The sequence below is a fragment of the Labrus bergylta genome, chromosome 19, assembly GCF_963930695.1.
Source record: "Labrus bergylta chromosome 19, fLabBer1.1, whole genome shotgun sequence".
Taxonomy (NCBI): Eukaryota; Metazoa; Chordata; class Actinopteri; order Labriformes; family Labridae; genus Labrus; species Labrus bergylta.
In genome coordinates this window covers 9,020,089-9,038,605 of record NC_089213.1, presented here as the reverse complement: position 1 = coordinate 9,038,605, position 18,517 = coordinate 9,020,089, and the positions used below count along the sequence as shown (strand labels likewise).

General features: G+C 40.1%; 1 protein-coding gene across 8 annotated transcripts in view; it reads right to left on the bottom strand.

Annotated features, from left to right (window-relative positions):
- Nucleotides 1-18,517, bottom strand: part of ptprua (protein tyrosine phosphatase receptor type Ua) — a 205,373-nt gene that overhangs the window by 82,138 nt on the left and 104,718 nt on the right. For all 8 annotated transcript variants that reach the window (XM_020638009.3, XM_020638011.3, XM_065948006.1 and 5 more), the window contains exons 4-5: nucleotides 8,783-8,864; nucleotides 229-344 (exon numbers count right to left, since the gene is read on the bottom strand). In XM_020638009.3, the coding sequence (XP_020493665.1) occupies nucleotides 229-344; nucleotides 8,783-8,864 (198 nt within the window). The remainder of the gene's footprint in view (nucleotides 1-228; nucleotides 345-8,782; nucleotides 8,865-18,517) is intronic.

The window sequence follows — 18,517 nt, the reverse complement described above, 5'->3', positions numbered from 1 at the left end:
AGGATTCAGTCATAGACTGAAAGGATGCTGTAAGCTGCAGCCCCAATAAAACGTTTAACTGGAGAATGGCCGGCAGTGGTAGATAACGCTTAACATTTGACTGTCCTCGTCTTAATCCTTTGTGTTTCTTCTTCTTTCTACAGTCGCCCTTCCCTGTCTTTTATCCAGAAGCTGTGTTGGTTTGAGTGTTTTTAGCGAAGATAATAAAAAAAAAAAACAACTCCTCACCTCCAGGAGGAAGGGCTCAGACTCAGAAACTTTGCCTGTGGCGACACACTGGAACGAAGCATTCTGCCCGGCGTTCACCTCCACGTCACCCAGCCGAGAGAAATGAGGCACCTTGTCTGCAGAAGGAGGACGCACAAGACACACAGATACACAAACAAACACACACAGTGAGGAAAGTGGCACATCTGGAGCCGAGCATCACTGTCCAAACATATTAAGCACACGGTTGTGAATTGTGATTTATTCAGAGCTTGTACATTCAGGTCTTGCAACATGAATACACACACATAGAACAGTCATGTATAATGAACATATAACATGCAATATATGCATTAAATAAATCATTAAAGATTGCACGGACTTTCTTTATCCATTTTTAAATATCAACCAAGGCTGGTGTTGTGCAGAAGTTTCCACATGTGTTAGTAAAAAGGCTGCTCATAGGCCGACATCACTTATTAAAACAGACTTCCACTCGTTCCCTATTCAGTTCAGCAGACACACAGCTGCCTGAGAGACTTATATAGGGCATAAGGCAATTCTCCAGTATTTATCAGAAACATTCTGGAGTTATATTTTCAATTTCTTTTGAGCCTTTATCAAGAGAATCCGTACTCCCAACTCGTTTCATTCACACTAATACATTTCAGAGAATATGAAATAGCTAAAGCTAAGATGCAAGATTGGTTTGGTTTAACAGATGACTGTACTGAAGACTGCTGGATGTGTGCTTAGATGAAGGCTAGCATACAGGGAATGTAGGATATTAGGGGGGAATTTAGCTAAATTGAAATATGGAAAATAACACATATTTATAAGAGAATATTCTCTCGCTGCAGGCACTTTTCACTCGTGATGTAGTATAATTTTTGAATATCTCGTCTCAGAATCTAAACTATTTTTACTCAGGCTTCTCTCGGTCTCAGACCGATTTAAAATCAAGACCAGTCAAGACCTCCACTGACAGGCTATTTTTCCACATAATTACTGTGATTAGAAGGAAAACAACCACTTCTAAATTAAGAAATAATTGCGATTAATCAATATTTAGATTTTTCCCCTTGGTAATGGCTGCAACCTTTCCGGTGTTATTATCTCAGTGAGTGATACGCCACCTGCTGCGCAAGAGGAGGATTTTTCATTTGGTCTTGTCTCGGTCTGTCGCCTAGCCTTGGTCTTGGTCTTGACTCAGTCTCGATCCTCGAAATGTTAACACTACTTTTTTCACAAGAGCAGTTCACTTACAGTACGTCAAGCTTTAGTCGATGATTATTTGATTATAAAATAACATTTTACAACAAGGGTTTTAACTTCTGGAGCTGCGTTACTAAAGGCTTCAAATTATACTGAGCATAAATGTTAGACCAACATTGACAGGTTCCAAAAATGCTTTTTCAAAGTCAGAACTTCTTACTCCAAATCTTTTATCCTTTTCTCTATTAGCAAGTTAAGAACAAAGAATGAACATGTAGAATCTAAGGTTGATTTGAATCTTACATCACAGCACAGCCATCATGTTTTCCTAAAGACTAACAGAACAAAGAACGACCACTTCTCATATCTGGTGAACAAACTCTGAGTCACATAATGTTCATGTACTATTCTGCTAGAACACAAAGATGGAATTTGAGTTGTAAAGGAATCCATGAAAGAAATGTATTTACCAGAGACTCAGTTCTTTCTTAAAGAAGGCCAATCTCATTTTTGAACAGCTACATTTAGTCCAGGTTGTTATTTTGAGAACAATGGTCTATTCTTCTATGTATTTACCAAGATGTCTTTGTTTTTTACCACAATAACACGTTATTACTGAATGTAGCTCCTTGTTCTTTCTTGTCCCAGACAAACTCACTTGTTTTTCATCTGGTTGCAGTAGTTTAAAGATATGCTGCGTCTTTGGCAAAAGATCTTTTACCTTTTGCCAAAAAATCCTGCAGACTGACAATTCTTGTTCTGTTGGCAGATTATTTTGCTTATTTTAAGTTTTACTCCCATTTTTTTCCCTTTTTTTTTGGAGAGCTGATTTTGTTTGCAGTGAAAAACAACACACCTCACAGTTAAGTCGCGTCACTCTCTCCCAATACCCACAAACAGCATTATATTTGTTTGCTTTAATGTGTGAAACACCATATGGCAACCCATTGAGTCATAAAACAACAAATTGCCATCATCTCATATTGTGCACCTTTCTTTCAGGTAATTCATTTAAGGTATCCTGTGAAGTTCTCTTGTAAACAATCACATTTCAATTTCAATTTTTTTTTTTTTTTGCTGAGTAAAATGCTTTGTTTTTCACCTTAAAGTCGAACAAGAAAGTTAAAGCAATTTCCTTCCAAGCAGTTTTTCCTTTCCTTCTTCTTCTAAAAGATACAAACAAAACTGGGACCCACTTGTCACAACGGTTGCATCTTTTAGAAGATAGAAGTAGACATGTTTTATTAGTCTCGAGAGGGGAAATTCAATTTTTTTACACATGCTACACACATGCACACACATGGACAAACAGGAGCCTATTGACATGCACTAATGGAGATATGTCAGAGTGAGGGGGTGCTGCACACAGCGAGCGCTCCTGAGCTACTAGGGGGGCGGGTGGGGTTATGCCTTGCTTAGGGGCACCTCGGCAGTGCTCAGGAAGTAAACTGGCACCTATCCAACCACCAGACCAACTTCAAGACTTGGTCCACACCGGGACTTGAACTGGCGACCCTCCAGTTCCCTCAGCTTCTCAGCTTTGTTCTCAGGAGGTATCAGTGTGTTTAACTACTCACAGAGTGCATGTAAGGAAGATACATTTTTAAAGTCCAGTGGGCGTTAATGTAACGCATAAAGAACAGTTCAGCATTCACATTACTTGATGTTTTACTGACTGTGGGGCTGATGAAAGTCTGGGTTATGTGGGAGGAGGGGGGAGGTCAGGGACATTGTTCATGAGGCTGAGAGCAGAGGGGAAGAAACTGTGCTTGTGGCGAGAGGTTTTGGTCTTGATGGACCGCAGCCTCTTGCCAGAGGGGAGAGTCTCAAACAGTCCATGTGTGCGGGGTGAGAGGGGTCGGCCACAATCTTCAGATGCTAAGATACTATGTGATACTTATACATCAGTCTGACAATATGATTTGTGTAACTGAAATTCAGACAACTCCACAAAATGAACTGTAATGGTATCATTTGCTTTTCCTGTGATATGTTAAGATTTTTGCAACAAAAGAAAAGCGCATGAACGCGCTAGTCTGGCTCATTAGGCATTTTATGTGAAAAGGTGCCTCTGTTCATAGCTGTGCATCTATTTTGAAGTGTTACTTAAGACATCCACTAATTCTTGCTGAGAAATACATCAAGCATAAAAATGTACCACTTTGACTAAAAAAGCTGTCTTCATTTAATTATCTTTGGAATATTCTTATCCCTTCATTTGCATCAAGTACGAGTTGGCACGTTGAATATTCTCTCCCGGGGAGAGAGAGATTGGGGAATGACATGCAGGAACGGAGCCACAGGTCTGACTCAAACACGGGCTTTCCGCTTCAATGCCAATAGCCTCTGTACATGGGGAGCGTGAACTAACTGCAAGGCAACCAGTGCCCGAAGAGTATCTTGTAACATTATTTTGTCATATTAGGCCACTAAATCCTTTTATTTCATTTATTGTTTTTTTTTATTTTTTCATAACAACCAAAATATATTAGCCTATTATTGTACTAGCCTACTAAAAAAGTTCAAGGAAAAAAGGGTAACGCAAAAAATATAAATGTTTGCTTTTCATCTTTTCAATAGAGTCACAAATCACACAGCTGTGGCAAAAAATCTCTTTAAAATTTACAATAACTGAAAGATAAGGATATACTAAACATAATAATAAATCAACTGGGATAAAGGCAGTTATTGTAGCCTATGTGTTTGGGTATAAAAAGCTTGCCTGTTCCAACACCATTTTGTGCTAACGCTAGCAGACACAGTATCTAATGTTCTTTTTACAAAAATAAAATGAACACTTTGTGAAAATAATCACAATAGCCTAATTATCATGATAATGTCTTCTTATGTCTTAGGCAGAGCTTCTCTAACGATTTAGAGGCTTCTATAGACTAAAGGCAAAGGCTGCGATGGTAAAGGTTACTGTTCAGTTGTCAGTGTTTGAAGATTTACATCAGGTTTATATTAGTGCCATTTCCTGCTAAATAGGAAATCTTGTGAAAATGGCTGCCTCCTATTTAAGATGTCAGTGTTGTCCTGGTCAGCACCCTGATTTTTCAAGAGATGTTTTGATTAACTGTCATATTTATAAAGAAGTGGCTGTTTTTTTTTTGTTTTTTTTTTTGTATTTGTGTCAATATGAAGCAACATAGTTGATAGTTAGCTAGCTTACCTCCAGAAGCCATAAGAGGACATTCATCCTTGCAGTTGAAATATTCACTCAGATTTCTTGATGACCAGTAAGTTTCAGTTGTTTTTATCCAGATTTCAAGATATTTATTTCATTATAACAATGCTTGTTTTCCCCTTGATAATTAGTTAATTTCCGTCATTTTATCAAGATTTGGGAAACTGAGTCATTATCACAAGAACCTCAGTGTTCATTTTCCAGAGATAATGGGAAAATCATGTCAAAATCTTCAGAAAAAAAAAAAATATCAAGGGGAAATGGAGTAAAATAAAATATATGGCTGTATGTCTGCTTAGGTCTTCCATTCTTACCTACCTTTCCACCATAAATAATGTAAAACTTAGTAATGAATAGGCCTATCAGATATTGTTCATCCACGACATCTCTCATCGTAAAGGGCTATTTAAAAAAACAAGTAGCTACTTCTAGATTCAGCCTATTAAAGTTTTATGAACTCCACTGCTAACTTTTTGATGGTTGTTCTTTGCCAAACTAGGGCAAAATAAAGTTTAAATGTGACAGGAGGACAGCTCCATAAACACATTAAGTTGGTCTCTGGTTCTAAGAACATCCTGCCTTTATACATGGTGGGTTGATATCACAAACACTGCACTGGAGAGATTTCTCAGGCAATGAGACAAAATGATAACAACATAATGAGGAAATAATAACCTCCATCATGTTAGTGATAGATCAAAATGACCACACATGTCTTCTGTGGTGTAAACAGGATGTGCTCTGGGCAAATTGTTTCTTCTGAGCAACAATGTGTTGGACGATATTCAATTCTCTTGCCCAGGTTGCACACATTGATGCTCAGTTTCCACAGTAACCAATAGCAACATCTGGCTGAGGATGCGATGATAGAAATTACATCTCACATTTTGCTTATTTTTTCTCTTTCCTCTCTGCTTTTACCACGCTCTGTCCGCCCAAAAGTGCGGGGGTAACACATTTTCTCAGGTTATTTTGTCTGCAGGAAAGGAGGATAGACTTTTATGTCATCTTTTAAAGACGGGCCCACAGCAGCAATTATGAGAGAAGTAATTTGAGGATGAGCAAGTTGTATTAATAGTTAGTGGGAAAATTTAATTTAAAACCTAAAAGCCCAGTAGTGTGAATGTGTGACCTGTTTAGCCTTAATTAACACTGCCAAGCATAAATAGAGACAAGGTAATTTAACGTCTTAAAAGTGCTCTGACTGAGAGTGATGTTTGCTCTTTAAATTAGTAATGCCGCCTCTTATTCCTGATGCAGGAGGGATTGTTTTTTTCCACTGAAACACGTGTTTGGAATAAAGACATGGACTCCAGAGAAAAACAATAAGTGGGAATGCAAACTGAATAGTTGTTGCCTTTGACTTGCATCTTTCCTGAGGGCGGCATGCCATGATTCATGCAGCCTTTGGGGGAATGTATGCCAGCTTACTAATGTTTACTTACAGCTTTGTGTGAATGTGTGTGTATTGTATTTAAGGGTGACTGCTCCTGCAGATACACCAGCTGTACAAAAGATAACGTGGTTGTGCACATGTATGCACTTTCTGTACAAGTAGATGAGTGTGTGCATGCACGGTTGAGTACACAGCAATTATGCTTTATGAGTCATGTATCTATGGTATACATATGCCTCCAAAACAGCCCCTTCAGGGACACTGTCCCCTTATGTGAGCTAATAGACATGGTCAGGGTCCAAGAGATGCCATCTGCACCAAGGATAAACTCGACCTGAGCCACATACAGAAGGGCTTTGTGCTAAAAAAGCTCATCCAGAATCCCCATGGAAACGTTTCCTACTCCACTGCAGATGAAGTGACAAAGGGCAAACCTAAGATGAGCTTGGGTTAGGAGGAAAAAAATTGGTAATAGATGGGCGCTGGTTTTAGAAGAGGTTATTTCAGTTCCTCTGTCTGTTTCCTCATGAGGATTCAATGATTTATAATGTGCGGACTGTCTGATTTTTGAGTAGAGCCAGAAAGGGATATCTGAATTTCATGAGCTCATAAATACCCGACATTATCATTCATTAGCATTCCCCCACATTTATGCAGCTTAAAAAACAATATTAGCGTTCTCACAGAGGGCCAGGATAGATCTAAGCAGCTAGGTTTGACAGATATACAGAAATACCAGGTGACTGTGATTCACTGACAGTATTATTGGATTAAAGCTGCATATAGTGGACGTATTACAGCATGTTTAAAGCTGCATGAAGTGGGGCGCAGATGGCCTAATGGTTAGTTCGCACCCTATGTACGTATAGGCTATCGTCCTGAAAGCAGGCGCCCGGGTTCAAGTCCGATCTGTGGCTCCTTTTCCCTCTCACTCTCTCTCCCCGGTTTCCTGCTTTATCAAATGTCCTATGGAATTAAAAATCCCCCGAATTCCTCTTTTTGCTGCATGTATAATTTTTGGTCACATTAAAGTTGCAGCAAACGCCTAAAATGTACCTTTAAATGTTTATTTTGTGTTCCACAAACACCGGCATGAGAGCATTCTGTTTTTATTCCCCTTAACTCTGAAATTTACTACCTATTGATTCCAAAATTCTTGCAGCTTGCAAGAAAAATATAATCAGCCTCAGTCAATGTTTATGATTGTATTTATAATACTTTTACCAAATGTATTTATTAATTCTTATTCAACCTTTAACGAATAACTTTTAGTGATAGGTTGAATTCAAGTATTATTCACATAAAGCGTTCAACATTTTGGATCAACTAACCGATTACAATGCATGCCCCAAAACCAACAGACTACATTGAGAATAATTGTATGTACATGCATGCAGAATACATGAGTTGCTAATCTTCTAAGTTCAGTTGAAGCAATATTTCTCTCAGACAGTAAACTGTCACACATTAACCTTACTGACTGAGGCAGCAGAAGATAAGCATCTCCTGTATTTTGTGAGGTGAAATTACAGTTTATGTAGAAGTCTGGTTGAAAAGAACAATATGACTGCTGTTTCTTGAGAAAGATGTGTTTCGGTCTAGTGACTGGTGCTCAAGTGCTGCACCTTCTACATATCTACTCTGAAAGTCATATGTTACACCTTTGAATAAAACTGTAATGACACTGTTAAACGAATGACAAACAGCTTTGATCAAATATCTGACTAAACAAACACAGCAAGAGTTGAGTATTTGCTTTCATTTCCGCCTGTGAAACTGGAATTAGACCACCGTGGTGCAATTAAACCCTAAGTGAATCAACTGGAACCCAGCACAAAAAAAAAAAATAAGGATACATAAACACAAACATAATCATCTATAAATGTGTGAAATTTAATTGAACGGTAAATGATACTGGATTTAGGTCAATGTATTTCCATCAAAAACTCATTAAGATTTAGCCAATTAAAGAGTAATTATCCAATCTGATACGTCGCATTATATCACAGTTGGTGAACAATAATTGCAACTGTCAAAGAGCTTACAGTGATCTAATAAAAAGCCAATAATGACCCCAAGTTTAACTGAATCATTATGTTTTCTGTTCAGGCTGATGTTATCTCTTTTAGAAGTCAGCATGCATCAGTGCAGCTTTTAACATGATGACTTCTTCCACGCAGACCAATCAGATGATAAGCTCCACTGGACACCTTGAATGCTGCATGTGATCTAAGAACCAGCAGGAAAGCAAGAGGAAACGGTCTTTTGTGATGGGAACAATATCTACACAGAGGCTGTGTACCGGGACTGTAGGGGAAACATGAAAGGTAACAGAACAGGACATAATGTAACATCACCAGTACTCATGACGCTCCAACACCCTGATATCTCACTGATGACAAAGAAAAGAAAAAACTACAAGAAAGCATCAGAGTACAACTACTAGCTGTCCTTTTCATGCCAGTTACATCAAATTATCCCTAAAAGCACCCGGCTGGGAGCATGGCCATCACAGGGAAAGGTCAGCGATTTTTGCCAGTACAAAAGAGAGACCTCTCACTGTGTAATTATGGCCCTGACACTCGGACAGGTACCACGTATATGTGCCTTGGTGGCCCCCCTGTCAGAGAGGATTGCATCATGGTCTCAATCACCTTCAAGAAACCGTTGAACCTCCCGGAGTTCAACAGTTTCCGGTTTGCTGTTCAGCCGGAAACTTTCCCGGGGCTCGGTAAAGGTCATGAGGTAAGATATAGCAGAGCAGAACAGGTACTTACAACAGGGGTAATTGAGCAGCACAATGTCGTCCAAGGCGATGTAGCCCTGTCGCTCCTCGGAAATGGTCGCTTCAAAGATGACCTGTGGAGAGAATGGATGAATGAAATGACTACAGACCATTAATGCTTGATTAGCAAGTAGATTGGCAAAGCAGGAGATTACAGAGGATGGAACTCAAAGGCTTTTAGAGAAGATAAACTCATTGATTTTTCTTTAATAACACAGATGACTTACACAGGTATGCTTCTCAGATTGCCAAAGAAATAGATATAAAGAATGTTGTTGTGCTTCTTTTTCAACTTTTTTTGTTTGTGTTTCCTAACAGTATTTCAATCAAATATTTCATAGAAACCTTTCATAGGACATACCAATGTCTGCACAAAAAAAACAGCCTTAATAAATATTAATGTTTGATCTAACCTTAGGCATGTCTCAAAATAGATGAAAAGCTCAGATTTGCTTGATATACTGTATGTTTTAATACTTATTCACATTTTTTTACATTTAAAAATTGGTTTATCAGTCTTCTAAGATGCATAATAATGAAGGGGAGGCTTTAATAACTATCAATGTTCTTCTGTACCTTGGGCTGTTTAGTATTATAATATAGAACACGTTTTAAAGCAAGGGTTTTTACACTGCTTTCGACATACAAGCAGACGCGTACATAGCATCAAATCATAGGAAACTAAAATGAACCTAACGAAACCAGAATAACAACATAAGATAATACATAAGAACCCAACAGCAAAATAACACAGCCAACATAATTTAGCCAAACATCATATGAACCAAAGCATAAAAAACCCAACAACATGAATTGAGGAGGACCAAAGATGAAGATAATGTCATCAACTTAAAAAGATAGAATAAATAAACATTCATAACAATAAAAAAAGAGATACAAGCAATGGAAGGAATAAGTAAAAGCAAAGAAAGAGTAAACATGGACGAAGCCTGAGTGAAATCACCCGTGATTGGTTACTGAAGGGGGGCTTTGGAAGCCCATAGATGGCGGTGGCCTTGCTGGAAATGCTGTCTTAACATAACTATCAGTCAAACCTAACACCAGGCTAAGAGCTGTGGATGAGGCGGGTATTATACCACCTGACAAACCTGTCAGTCTCGTTAGTCAGGTCAACTATCATTAGAGTTATTGAACGAGTTGTTAAATTATTCAGACCCCGTACAGTGTGTGTCCATAAAGACGTGAACTATTCAGATTAATTTCCCCTTTTGAACCAGGCTGTAAAGAGGTTTTATGTCTGCTGTATAAAAAGGCATCTTTGAATGGGTGTGTATGTGACTTTTGGTGCTTCTGCAGCCAACCTCAAGTGGACATTCGATGAACTGCAGCATTGGCTTCATTTTCAACACCTGAAGTTGCCTCTTAGTTAAAAGCAACAAAAGAAGATAAGAGCAAAGAGTTCAACCAGAAAAACTGATAACTTGAATAAAATCAATAAATTCAAGCAAATACATAAATCAATGCATTTAAAGCAATACAAGGAAATCAGAGATTAGCCAGCCAATCCTTCTTATTGTTTTGCTAGCTTGTTGTTAGCACTGTTGAGTTGTGCAGTTTAAATAGTAGATATATTCATGTTAATATATGCAAAGCTAACATGCCAATAACCACAAAATAGACTAATACACTACTTTGGAGTATGTGGATTACATTGCTAACCTGGATACTGCACTCATATCTCGTGGTTTCATCTTAAAGTAGTGTCATTCTTTGACTTTATCTTGTCAAGCCATACAGTGCAAGTCATGAATAAATCCCTCTCTCCTTCTCTACTGTCCCTTTCATCAGTCCATGTGGCAGCTGTAGGAGTCTTTAAACACTGCCTGGATGTTCTCTTACTCATCAGAATGAGTGTGAGCTCGTGCAGGGCCTCAAAGTGAATCCGGAGGCCTCCCAGAGTGTCAAGACGAAGTCGTTCTGTGTTTCTGAGTAGTGATTACAGTCAGCAGAGCCCATATTATTCCCTCTACAAGTAACTTTTCACCACAGCACGATAAACTCCAAACTTGAGGGTTGAGTGGATTAAAGGGGCGACAGTGATGAAAGTTGTGTCTGTAGTGTACATTGTGTGTGTGTGTGTGTCAGCTCGAATGAGAATTTCCCACTCACACTACCTGTGGTTATCTATGCCATGCCTAGTGGAAGTCAGACTGTGGCCGCGCACTCAGACGGCCAATAGATTGCAATGTTGACAATACATCAGGCTTTAAGTGCCCCGGGCCAATCAATAGCACAAAAGGCCTTGGCAGATGGAAACAGACTAAGGCTTTCTTTCCACTAATTTATTTTTATTTTTCATTCCTGTGTCGGGCCATTAGAGACGTCTGACCGATTAACTCTTCAATTCATCACGCGTCAACACACCCACTGCCATCGATTCACTCAGCTCCGAGCTTTGAGCCATCATTAAGCTCCTCCGCATCTGCCCTCACGTATAGAAAAGTGTGTTTGAGTATGACTGCAGCAGTCTCTGAGGAATAACCTTGGCATCCGATAGCTGGTGCACATGCAAACACAAGCAATTATACAAATGACTACAGACAAATCCCTCTGCAGTTTGTACAAACAAAACGAGGCAAAGCAGTGAGACGATTTGCTCGGTGTATAAGAAAAGTGGAATCAATACAAAGTGAGCAGAGGTACGGTGGCCCTAAGAGCTGTGGTTACAGAAGAAAAAAAAGTAAATAGACAACAAATTTAAAAAGTTTAAAAGGCATACCCTCCAATTTAACAATTCAACTCAGATAACTAGGGGTGATCCTAAAAAGTTTAAAAATAAAGATTTGTTGCCTCAATCGTCTGCCAACCTCACAGTCAAACATCTGCTTATGAAAAAAGGATCATTATATTTCAGCCATCTGGTTGTTGTACAATGTCTATTTGTTTATAGATTTGCCTGTTTTTTCTACATTATCTATTAATCACGACTCATAGCCCATCTTAGTATAAATATCAGCGTATTAAACTTTATGTACAATTCTGAAAATAACTCATACTTTTAATTAATCTGTGAAGAAATCGGTGAAGAAATCACCCCAAGTTTTTCATTGAGGCAGCATATTCATTTGTTCAGAATTTCAATGGCTACAAGAAACATCAGTCATCAGCGCCTATAATAGCATCATAGTTGGCTATTATAGTAAAAGTGAAAGGAAGTTTGTAATCGGCCTAATGATTTGTCAATTGAAAGGTCAGAGAAAGGTCAAATACAATGTGAAATAGTGGTGGCAATGTTAGCAATCTGTGGATCTTTATGGATGTAACGTGTTCGGATGAAATCTTTCACTGGATTTGGATCGTGGTGACCCTGGCTGATGCAGCAGGACCATTGTTGAGTGTCATGATCATGAGAGTACAGTCAATCTTTTAAATGGCAAGCCAAAAAACGGTAAAAGGTGTTGTTTGTTCCTCATCGATCTAACAGAGGCGTAGACATAGATTGTGCCTGCTGTGACGGTTGACTCTGCATAAACTGACTGGCCGGGGATGGGCCGACTTCAGGAGTGAGAAAATGACGGATCAAGTCCTATCATAGGATAAATTGTTATTCCAAGTCTACAGAACAAATAGTTTAACGACATGGTTTATGTCTGGTGTATTTTCAAATTACAATATGGATCAATGAGAGAGAGAGAAAAATACATTTGACGATGAGTCGACAGGCAAAGTCTGACCAATCAGGTTCAAGTTATGTAAATCATTGGTTGGGGACTTCCTTAGTGAATACAAAACAGGCCAAATCAATTCTCCTATGCTTTGAAAGGCGGACACTCATTACCTCAAAGTTTGACTTTAATGAATTCAAGATTAAAGAATTAAAAGAGCCAATCCCAGCACAGTATGGGGGGTCGGGGCGATGCTCAATTGGGAGAACAAATAATGCATGGTTGTGGCTCATAAAGTACCAAGGTTTTTTTTTTCGTTTATTTTTATGCCTGCATGTGTTATTGATTTTGTGAAGATGTTTTCTTGATTTGCTCATGCTTTTCTTACGTTGCAGTGTGCCGAGCTGTCAGGGCCTCCGGTGGGAAGGAGATAGAAAAACATGTATGCAGAGAAAACACGGAGAGAGGAGCAACACCTTGAACACAGGCAGAGGAGATAGGAAAGAGGAGAGTTGAAGCTTAAGCCACACTGATACTGTTCGCCACGACAGGACCCGATAGCATCTTTAATAATTCCCCAGCAAAGTTTCACCCTTTTCCAATACTCTAACAAGTTGGCATGCAGAGAAATCCATTTCTGCAGACAAAATAAGACGGATGGATGGATTTGTACAGTCAAGAAGATTCAGTTCAAGGTGATGTCATTCTCTAACCTTTTCTCTTTCATTGTAACAAAAGTGAGCAAGAAAAGGGAGGCCTGTCAGAATGCAAATGCACAATCTGTGAAGTGTGAATCAAGGTTTGGTTTACTGCAAACAGCAGGGCGTCGTGTCCTAAGATTTGTAAGCGAGCGAAGGAAAAGAAATGAGAATTATATCCGAGGGAGAATTTTCTGGCACAAGAACAGCAAATGTGGACAGTAAAGGGGAGGGGAGCAGGTGGACAGTCACAATAGATGTAAAAATCATGCAAGCATTTTAATATGCACCTCCTGCTGCATCGTGTTTGGCTCATAAAATTCAATGCTGGAGAATTGATAGTGTAGAGGAACAAAATCCATACTGCCGCCCAGGAGGCTTCCCAGCGAATACATAAAATCAGTGGTGGCAATAAAAGGGATTGCATTAAAACAAGATTTGCACAGTAATTAATATTTCAAGCTTTTAGTTTCCATTACAGCGTCGCGCAAATTATTTATGAGTGTGCACTAATGATAGAGCTCTCAACTGATCTGTGGACGCCATCAATCTTCATGAGGAATTTGATTAACTTAACGACTTACACGCAATCGTTTGAGGAATGTGGTGGACAAATTTGAAACAATGTTCTGTTAATTGATTTTTTTTTTCAGCCAGAATGAGGCCAACACGGTTGATCCATATTGGGGATGTGGCAGTAAACACTGAAATATATGACGTGCAATCACCTGCCACCTCTGCAGCCTAAGGGGATAAAGTGAGGCGTGCATTCTTGACTTAAGCGTGCGGCTGGAGGACAGCACAGCATATGCTCAATGTTTTCTTTGTGAGTGTTTTTTCACTAGCGTACCTGTTCAAACACTGGACCTTGGCACTGTTGCATATTTACTAATAGTGGAGCAAACAGGCAGCATTTTTGGGCAACCAATGCCGTTCATGCTTTAAAGGGGACATATTATCCCCCTTTTCCACCTTTTCAAACAGTCTCCTGGGGTCTAAGTGAAACATCTGTGCTGTGCTTTGGTCAAAATATAACATGAATCAAGCACCAGAGGAGGTTTGTGACCCTGTATAAACCAGCTCTCTCAGAATGCTCCGTTTTGGTGTGTGTCTCTTTAAATGCAATGAGCCCCCCCCCCCTGAGTTTTCCCATTAGACATCACTCCTTTGCTAGCGAGAATAAAAATGGCGGACCTGCGCAAAAAAGTTTTGTTCTAGCATGGGGGTGGAGTCCATGTTTTTTTTGTTTTTTTTCCAGAATCCCACTGTGACATCACAAGGAGAGCATATTTGAAGTTGTCTCTAAAACAGGCTGAAGACGCCAGAAGAGTCAGACGGTAATACAACTGGACCTGGTCACTCGACATGGTTCTTTGGCTTCTCACAACACCGCTCATCTTTTTACCAACAAATGCACGTGGTCTGTGAGGGGGAGAAGTGGGGAAGGCATAACAGCACTATATGTGTTTTACAACCAATGCAGTGGCACTCAGTGACCTTTGGATGGCGCCAAATTGCACCAAACAGAATTCCTATATTGATGCTTTTAATGTCAGACTTTTACCAGGTCTTTAAATTAGCAAAGATTTTTATAAATCATATAAAAACTAACATAGTGCTCTTTGAACAAAAAAGAAAAAAACACATGATCCCTGAGGGCAACTGTCTGCACGGCAGCACAGAATTGACTGTGGCGCACAGTCTCTTCCACTCTGTCCCATGATTGACTCCTTAATGGGAGTGAAAGGTTATACAAGTAGTTGCCCTACTCTTATATTTGCCACACTGCTTCACCTCCAGGTGATGAGCTATAGAAGAGAAAAAGGTATAAAAGAGGTAAGCAAGAGAGAAAACGATAGGGGAGATAAGAAAGGGTGAGACTTAATAGTGAGATGTACAGGGAATTAAGATGGTACGATAAGGAGGACAAAGCGGTCAGGGAGCAGTAAAAAGATTAAAAGGAAGCCAGCGCCTCCAAAACAACACTTTTATAAACACCAAGTTCTTCCAAAAAGCTGGTGATGAAAGACAGAAAACCAGCCTGACCAATTTCCTCTTCGTCCCTGACAGTCCAGTAAGCAGATTGGAATGCTAAGTTGAGAAATGTCCAAACATATGATGTGTGAACCCATCCTGATCAACTGAGACGGTCAGCCCTGCAGGGGCCCGCAAAGTAATGTTAAAGCTTGCATGCTCTGCATGCTTTAATTCTAGAGGAGCATCGTCATGCAGAGGGACTTTTATTTGTCCATTTTTATGCCTATGTTTTTGGTCTCGGCCAAGTCCTTAGGGTGAGATCAGTCTAAGGACAGAGTCACTGTAGAGTCTACATCTCCATATGCCTCAAATATATGAGTTATTATTTCACCTAGTCTGCTAGTTGTTTGGTGCTATGCAGGAAGCGTACAGTGGATTTTTTTGTTGTTGTTTTTAGCTGAAAACACCTGCATAATAATGATCTTAAAATCTATCTAGAGCTCTGCAATAAAATTAGGCAACAACTAGCAGTTTGGCTCAAACTGATTTGTATTATTACCCAAAGTGCCACTGCAGTAGACATTCATTATCAACTGCTGGTTCTGGCCCCTTGGTCTGTTTTGGGGTCTTAGGTAAGTATATGTATTAGACCACGATCTCCAGAAGTCTCCTAAAGTGGTTGGGGTTATCAGGGCTTTGGCAAAACAAACTTATACCAAAACCTTGTTAACTATGTCCACATTTTTAAATCGCCGTGTTCCAAATTTATACAGATAAGACTGGTCTTAGTGAGAGACAATGTTTGTTGCATTATTGGAAATGTTAGGTCAAGTGTTTTCAGTGGTTTAAGTCAAGATAGCTGGCATCTGCTGCATACATTTAAGCATTTCCTCTTTAAATCAGTCTCCAATTGGTCCCTGAACATTATAGGAGTTTGATTCTAAATCACCTGAATGCTCCTTTAACAGCACTACATGAAAATGTGTCTTCAAAACTTCAATCTATTTCTTAACAATTCAAGAGTCTCCAAACAAACTCATTCTTGTCCAAGAAGCCTTTCTACTCAGACAACACCTGAACAAGAAAACGTGTCCCGTTTTCAGAACGACATTCACTACCAACAATGAACATTTCACACCCAGAAATATTGGCAATGAATTTTTAAATCTCATATCAGTAAAAGCCTGAACGCAAAAGGCCAAAAAAACACTTTAGATCGCAGTCCAACATATCTCTGTGGCCGTCTGTCTGTCCTGAGGGGGTGTTGATGCTGGCTGATTTTTTTTCTTTTTCATTTAATCTTGACCACCACCATCAACATCGCACACACACACACACATACACACCCGCCCACACACACACACACACTTTCTCCTACAAGCCCTGTGAAGTGGTATTGCTCTCTCAGTGTGGAGCTGCTGCTCGGCGGCCTGCAGGGGCTGATCTGTTGGCTGGGAGTGCTGGACAGTGATCTTTATCAATGGGACTAGATGGATGAGTGGAGCCCAGTGGGGCCTGTGCTCAGCTTTGAGCAGTGGCAGTGAGCGCAGCTGAGGGAGGGTCGAGGGCCCAAGGGCTCCCTGGGCAAAATAAAGAGCAGAGAAGCACTGAAAAGAGTCTGACTCCTGTCCCTCTACACACAGCAGATAGACACCATTTGCTCATCAGGACTACGTTAAAAGCCTCCTCACTCATCTGCACTACCTTCAACAGCTTCATTAAGCGGTGACAATCATCCAGGTTTATCGGACAAATAAGGCAATCTGTCCTCCGTCTCCTCGCCTGACAGGTGGACCACAGAGGACAGCACCGTCTCATCACTCAGCGAGTGTGGACATACATCACCAGAAGAGCAGATTACATTTGTTATGCACATTGTCCAAACGGTAAACACTGCAGCGCTAAGCAAACTCCCCGCCTGAGCCTGACTTGTCTGATTGTGCACCTCAGCTCCCCCCTCTGAGAGAATCGGCCCTTCGCCTCCTCCTCCTCCTTCTCCTCTGCGACAGTATGTGGCAGACAAACTTCTGACGTCCGTATAGATACAGAGGGGAAGAAAATCACTACTTCAGATCAGTTTGGCTGTTTGAGCAGGCGGCCCAGGACAGCAGAGCTGAGGATAGTAAAGCGCAGGCTGTCCGCATTGATCTGTGCAGCCCTCTAATCTCATTAACTGGCTCTTGATTTATTGAGATGGGGCCCAGAGTGCGCCAAGGTTATGGAAGCAAACACAGAGCCCGCTCCCCCGCACAGAGGGTCGCATGGAATTGAGGTCAATTGACTGTTCGTCGGGGGCCCACGCTCCCACCATCCCTTATAAAAGCCATTGCCTTCTCATTAACGACTGTTTTGGGAGGGGCGTGGGGGTTGTAGGAGGCGTGAGGCCTTGTGGAAAGAACGAGCATTAGGAGATAAATTATCGGCCGTAATGAGGTGAGTCAGGGCTGCATCCAGTCATCAGAATCTTACAAGCTACACAACGGCGCTAATAATGCAGCATCGACAATACAGGCATCAAACGGAGCTATTGATTACTCTGCAGCACGCGGGTAAATTGGCCAATAAATAAAGATACAATGCAAACACATGCCCGGAGTAATTACAAACCTACTGAGCCAGTGTGATGTATGCCACAGCTGCAATTTGCTAATCCCTGCATGTTGTATGAGTGATAGCAAGGCCTAGGTTCAGTATTCAGTGACCATTGAGCTGCTCAGTGGAGCAGCTGGTGGTTAAGTGTGTAGCTATGTGACTCATATAGGATTTTATGAAGAGAGGGTTCATATTCACAAGAGCTGAAAGCCTCATTAAAACATCACAAACAAACATTATTCAAAAGAAGAGATGTTAGTAGATTTGTAAGGTTGTACCTACTCTAACACTGCAGTGATTTAAAAATGTAAACAGCCCAATGTTATGACCTCAAATTGAAAATACTTACAAGTAGATGATGGGAAGACATTTGTTTGTGACCTCACAGAAACGACCTCCAAACGATCTTACCTGTCCATAAATCACTGAATGGGTTAGGTCCTAGTTACCTGACCTCTAAGGTCTGCTGGTTCTGGATTAAAGGTGGTTTCCCAAGTTAAAACTAAACATAGTGAAGCTGCATTTAGCATCTATGCCTCTAGATTGACAAGCAAATTGCCTGAGGAGCTAAAAATCAAAGCAGAACTAACTCCTTTCAAATCCAAGCTCATATATTTAGCATTTATAGCTTTTTTACTTAATATTCCCTCACATCAAATGTTTGTTTTTTTTATTGATATTTTGTTAAATTGTTTTTATCTTATGTGTGATTTTTTTTAAATGACTTCAGACAGTGGATAGAGGAAGAAATTGGTGAGAGAGAAAATGGGGAATGACATGCGGGAAAGGATCCACAGGTCAGATTCCAATATGCATTACCCACTAAATCATGTC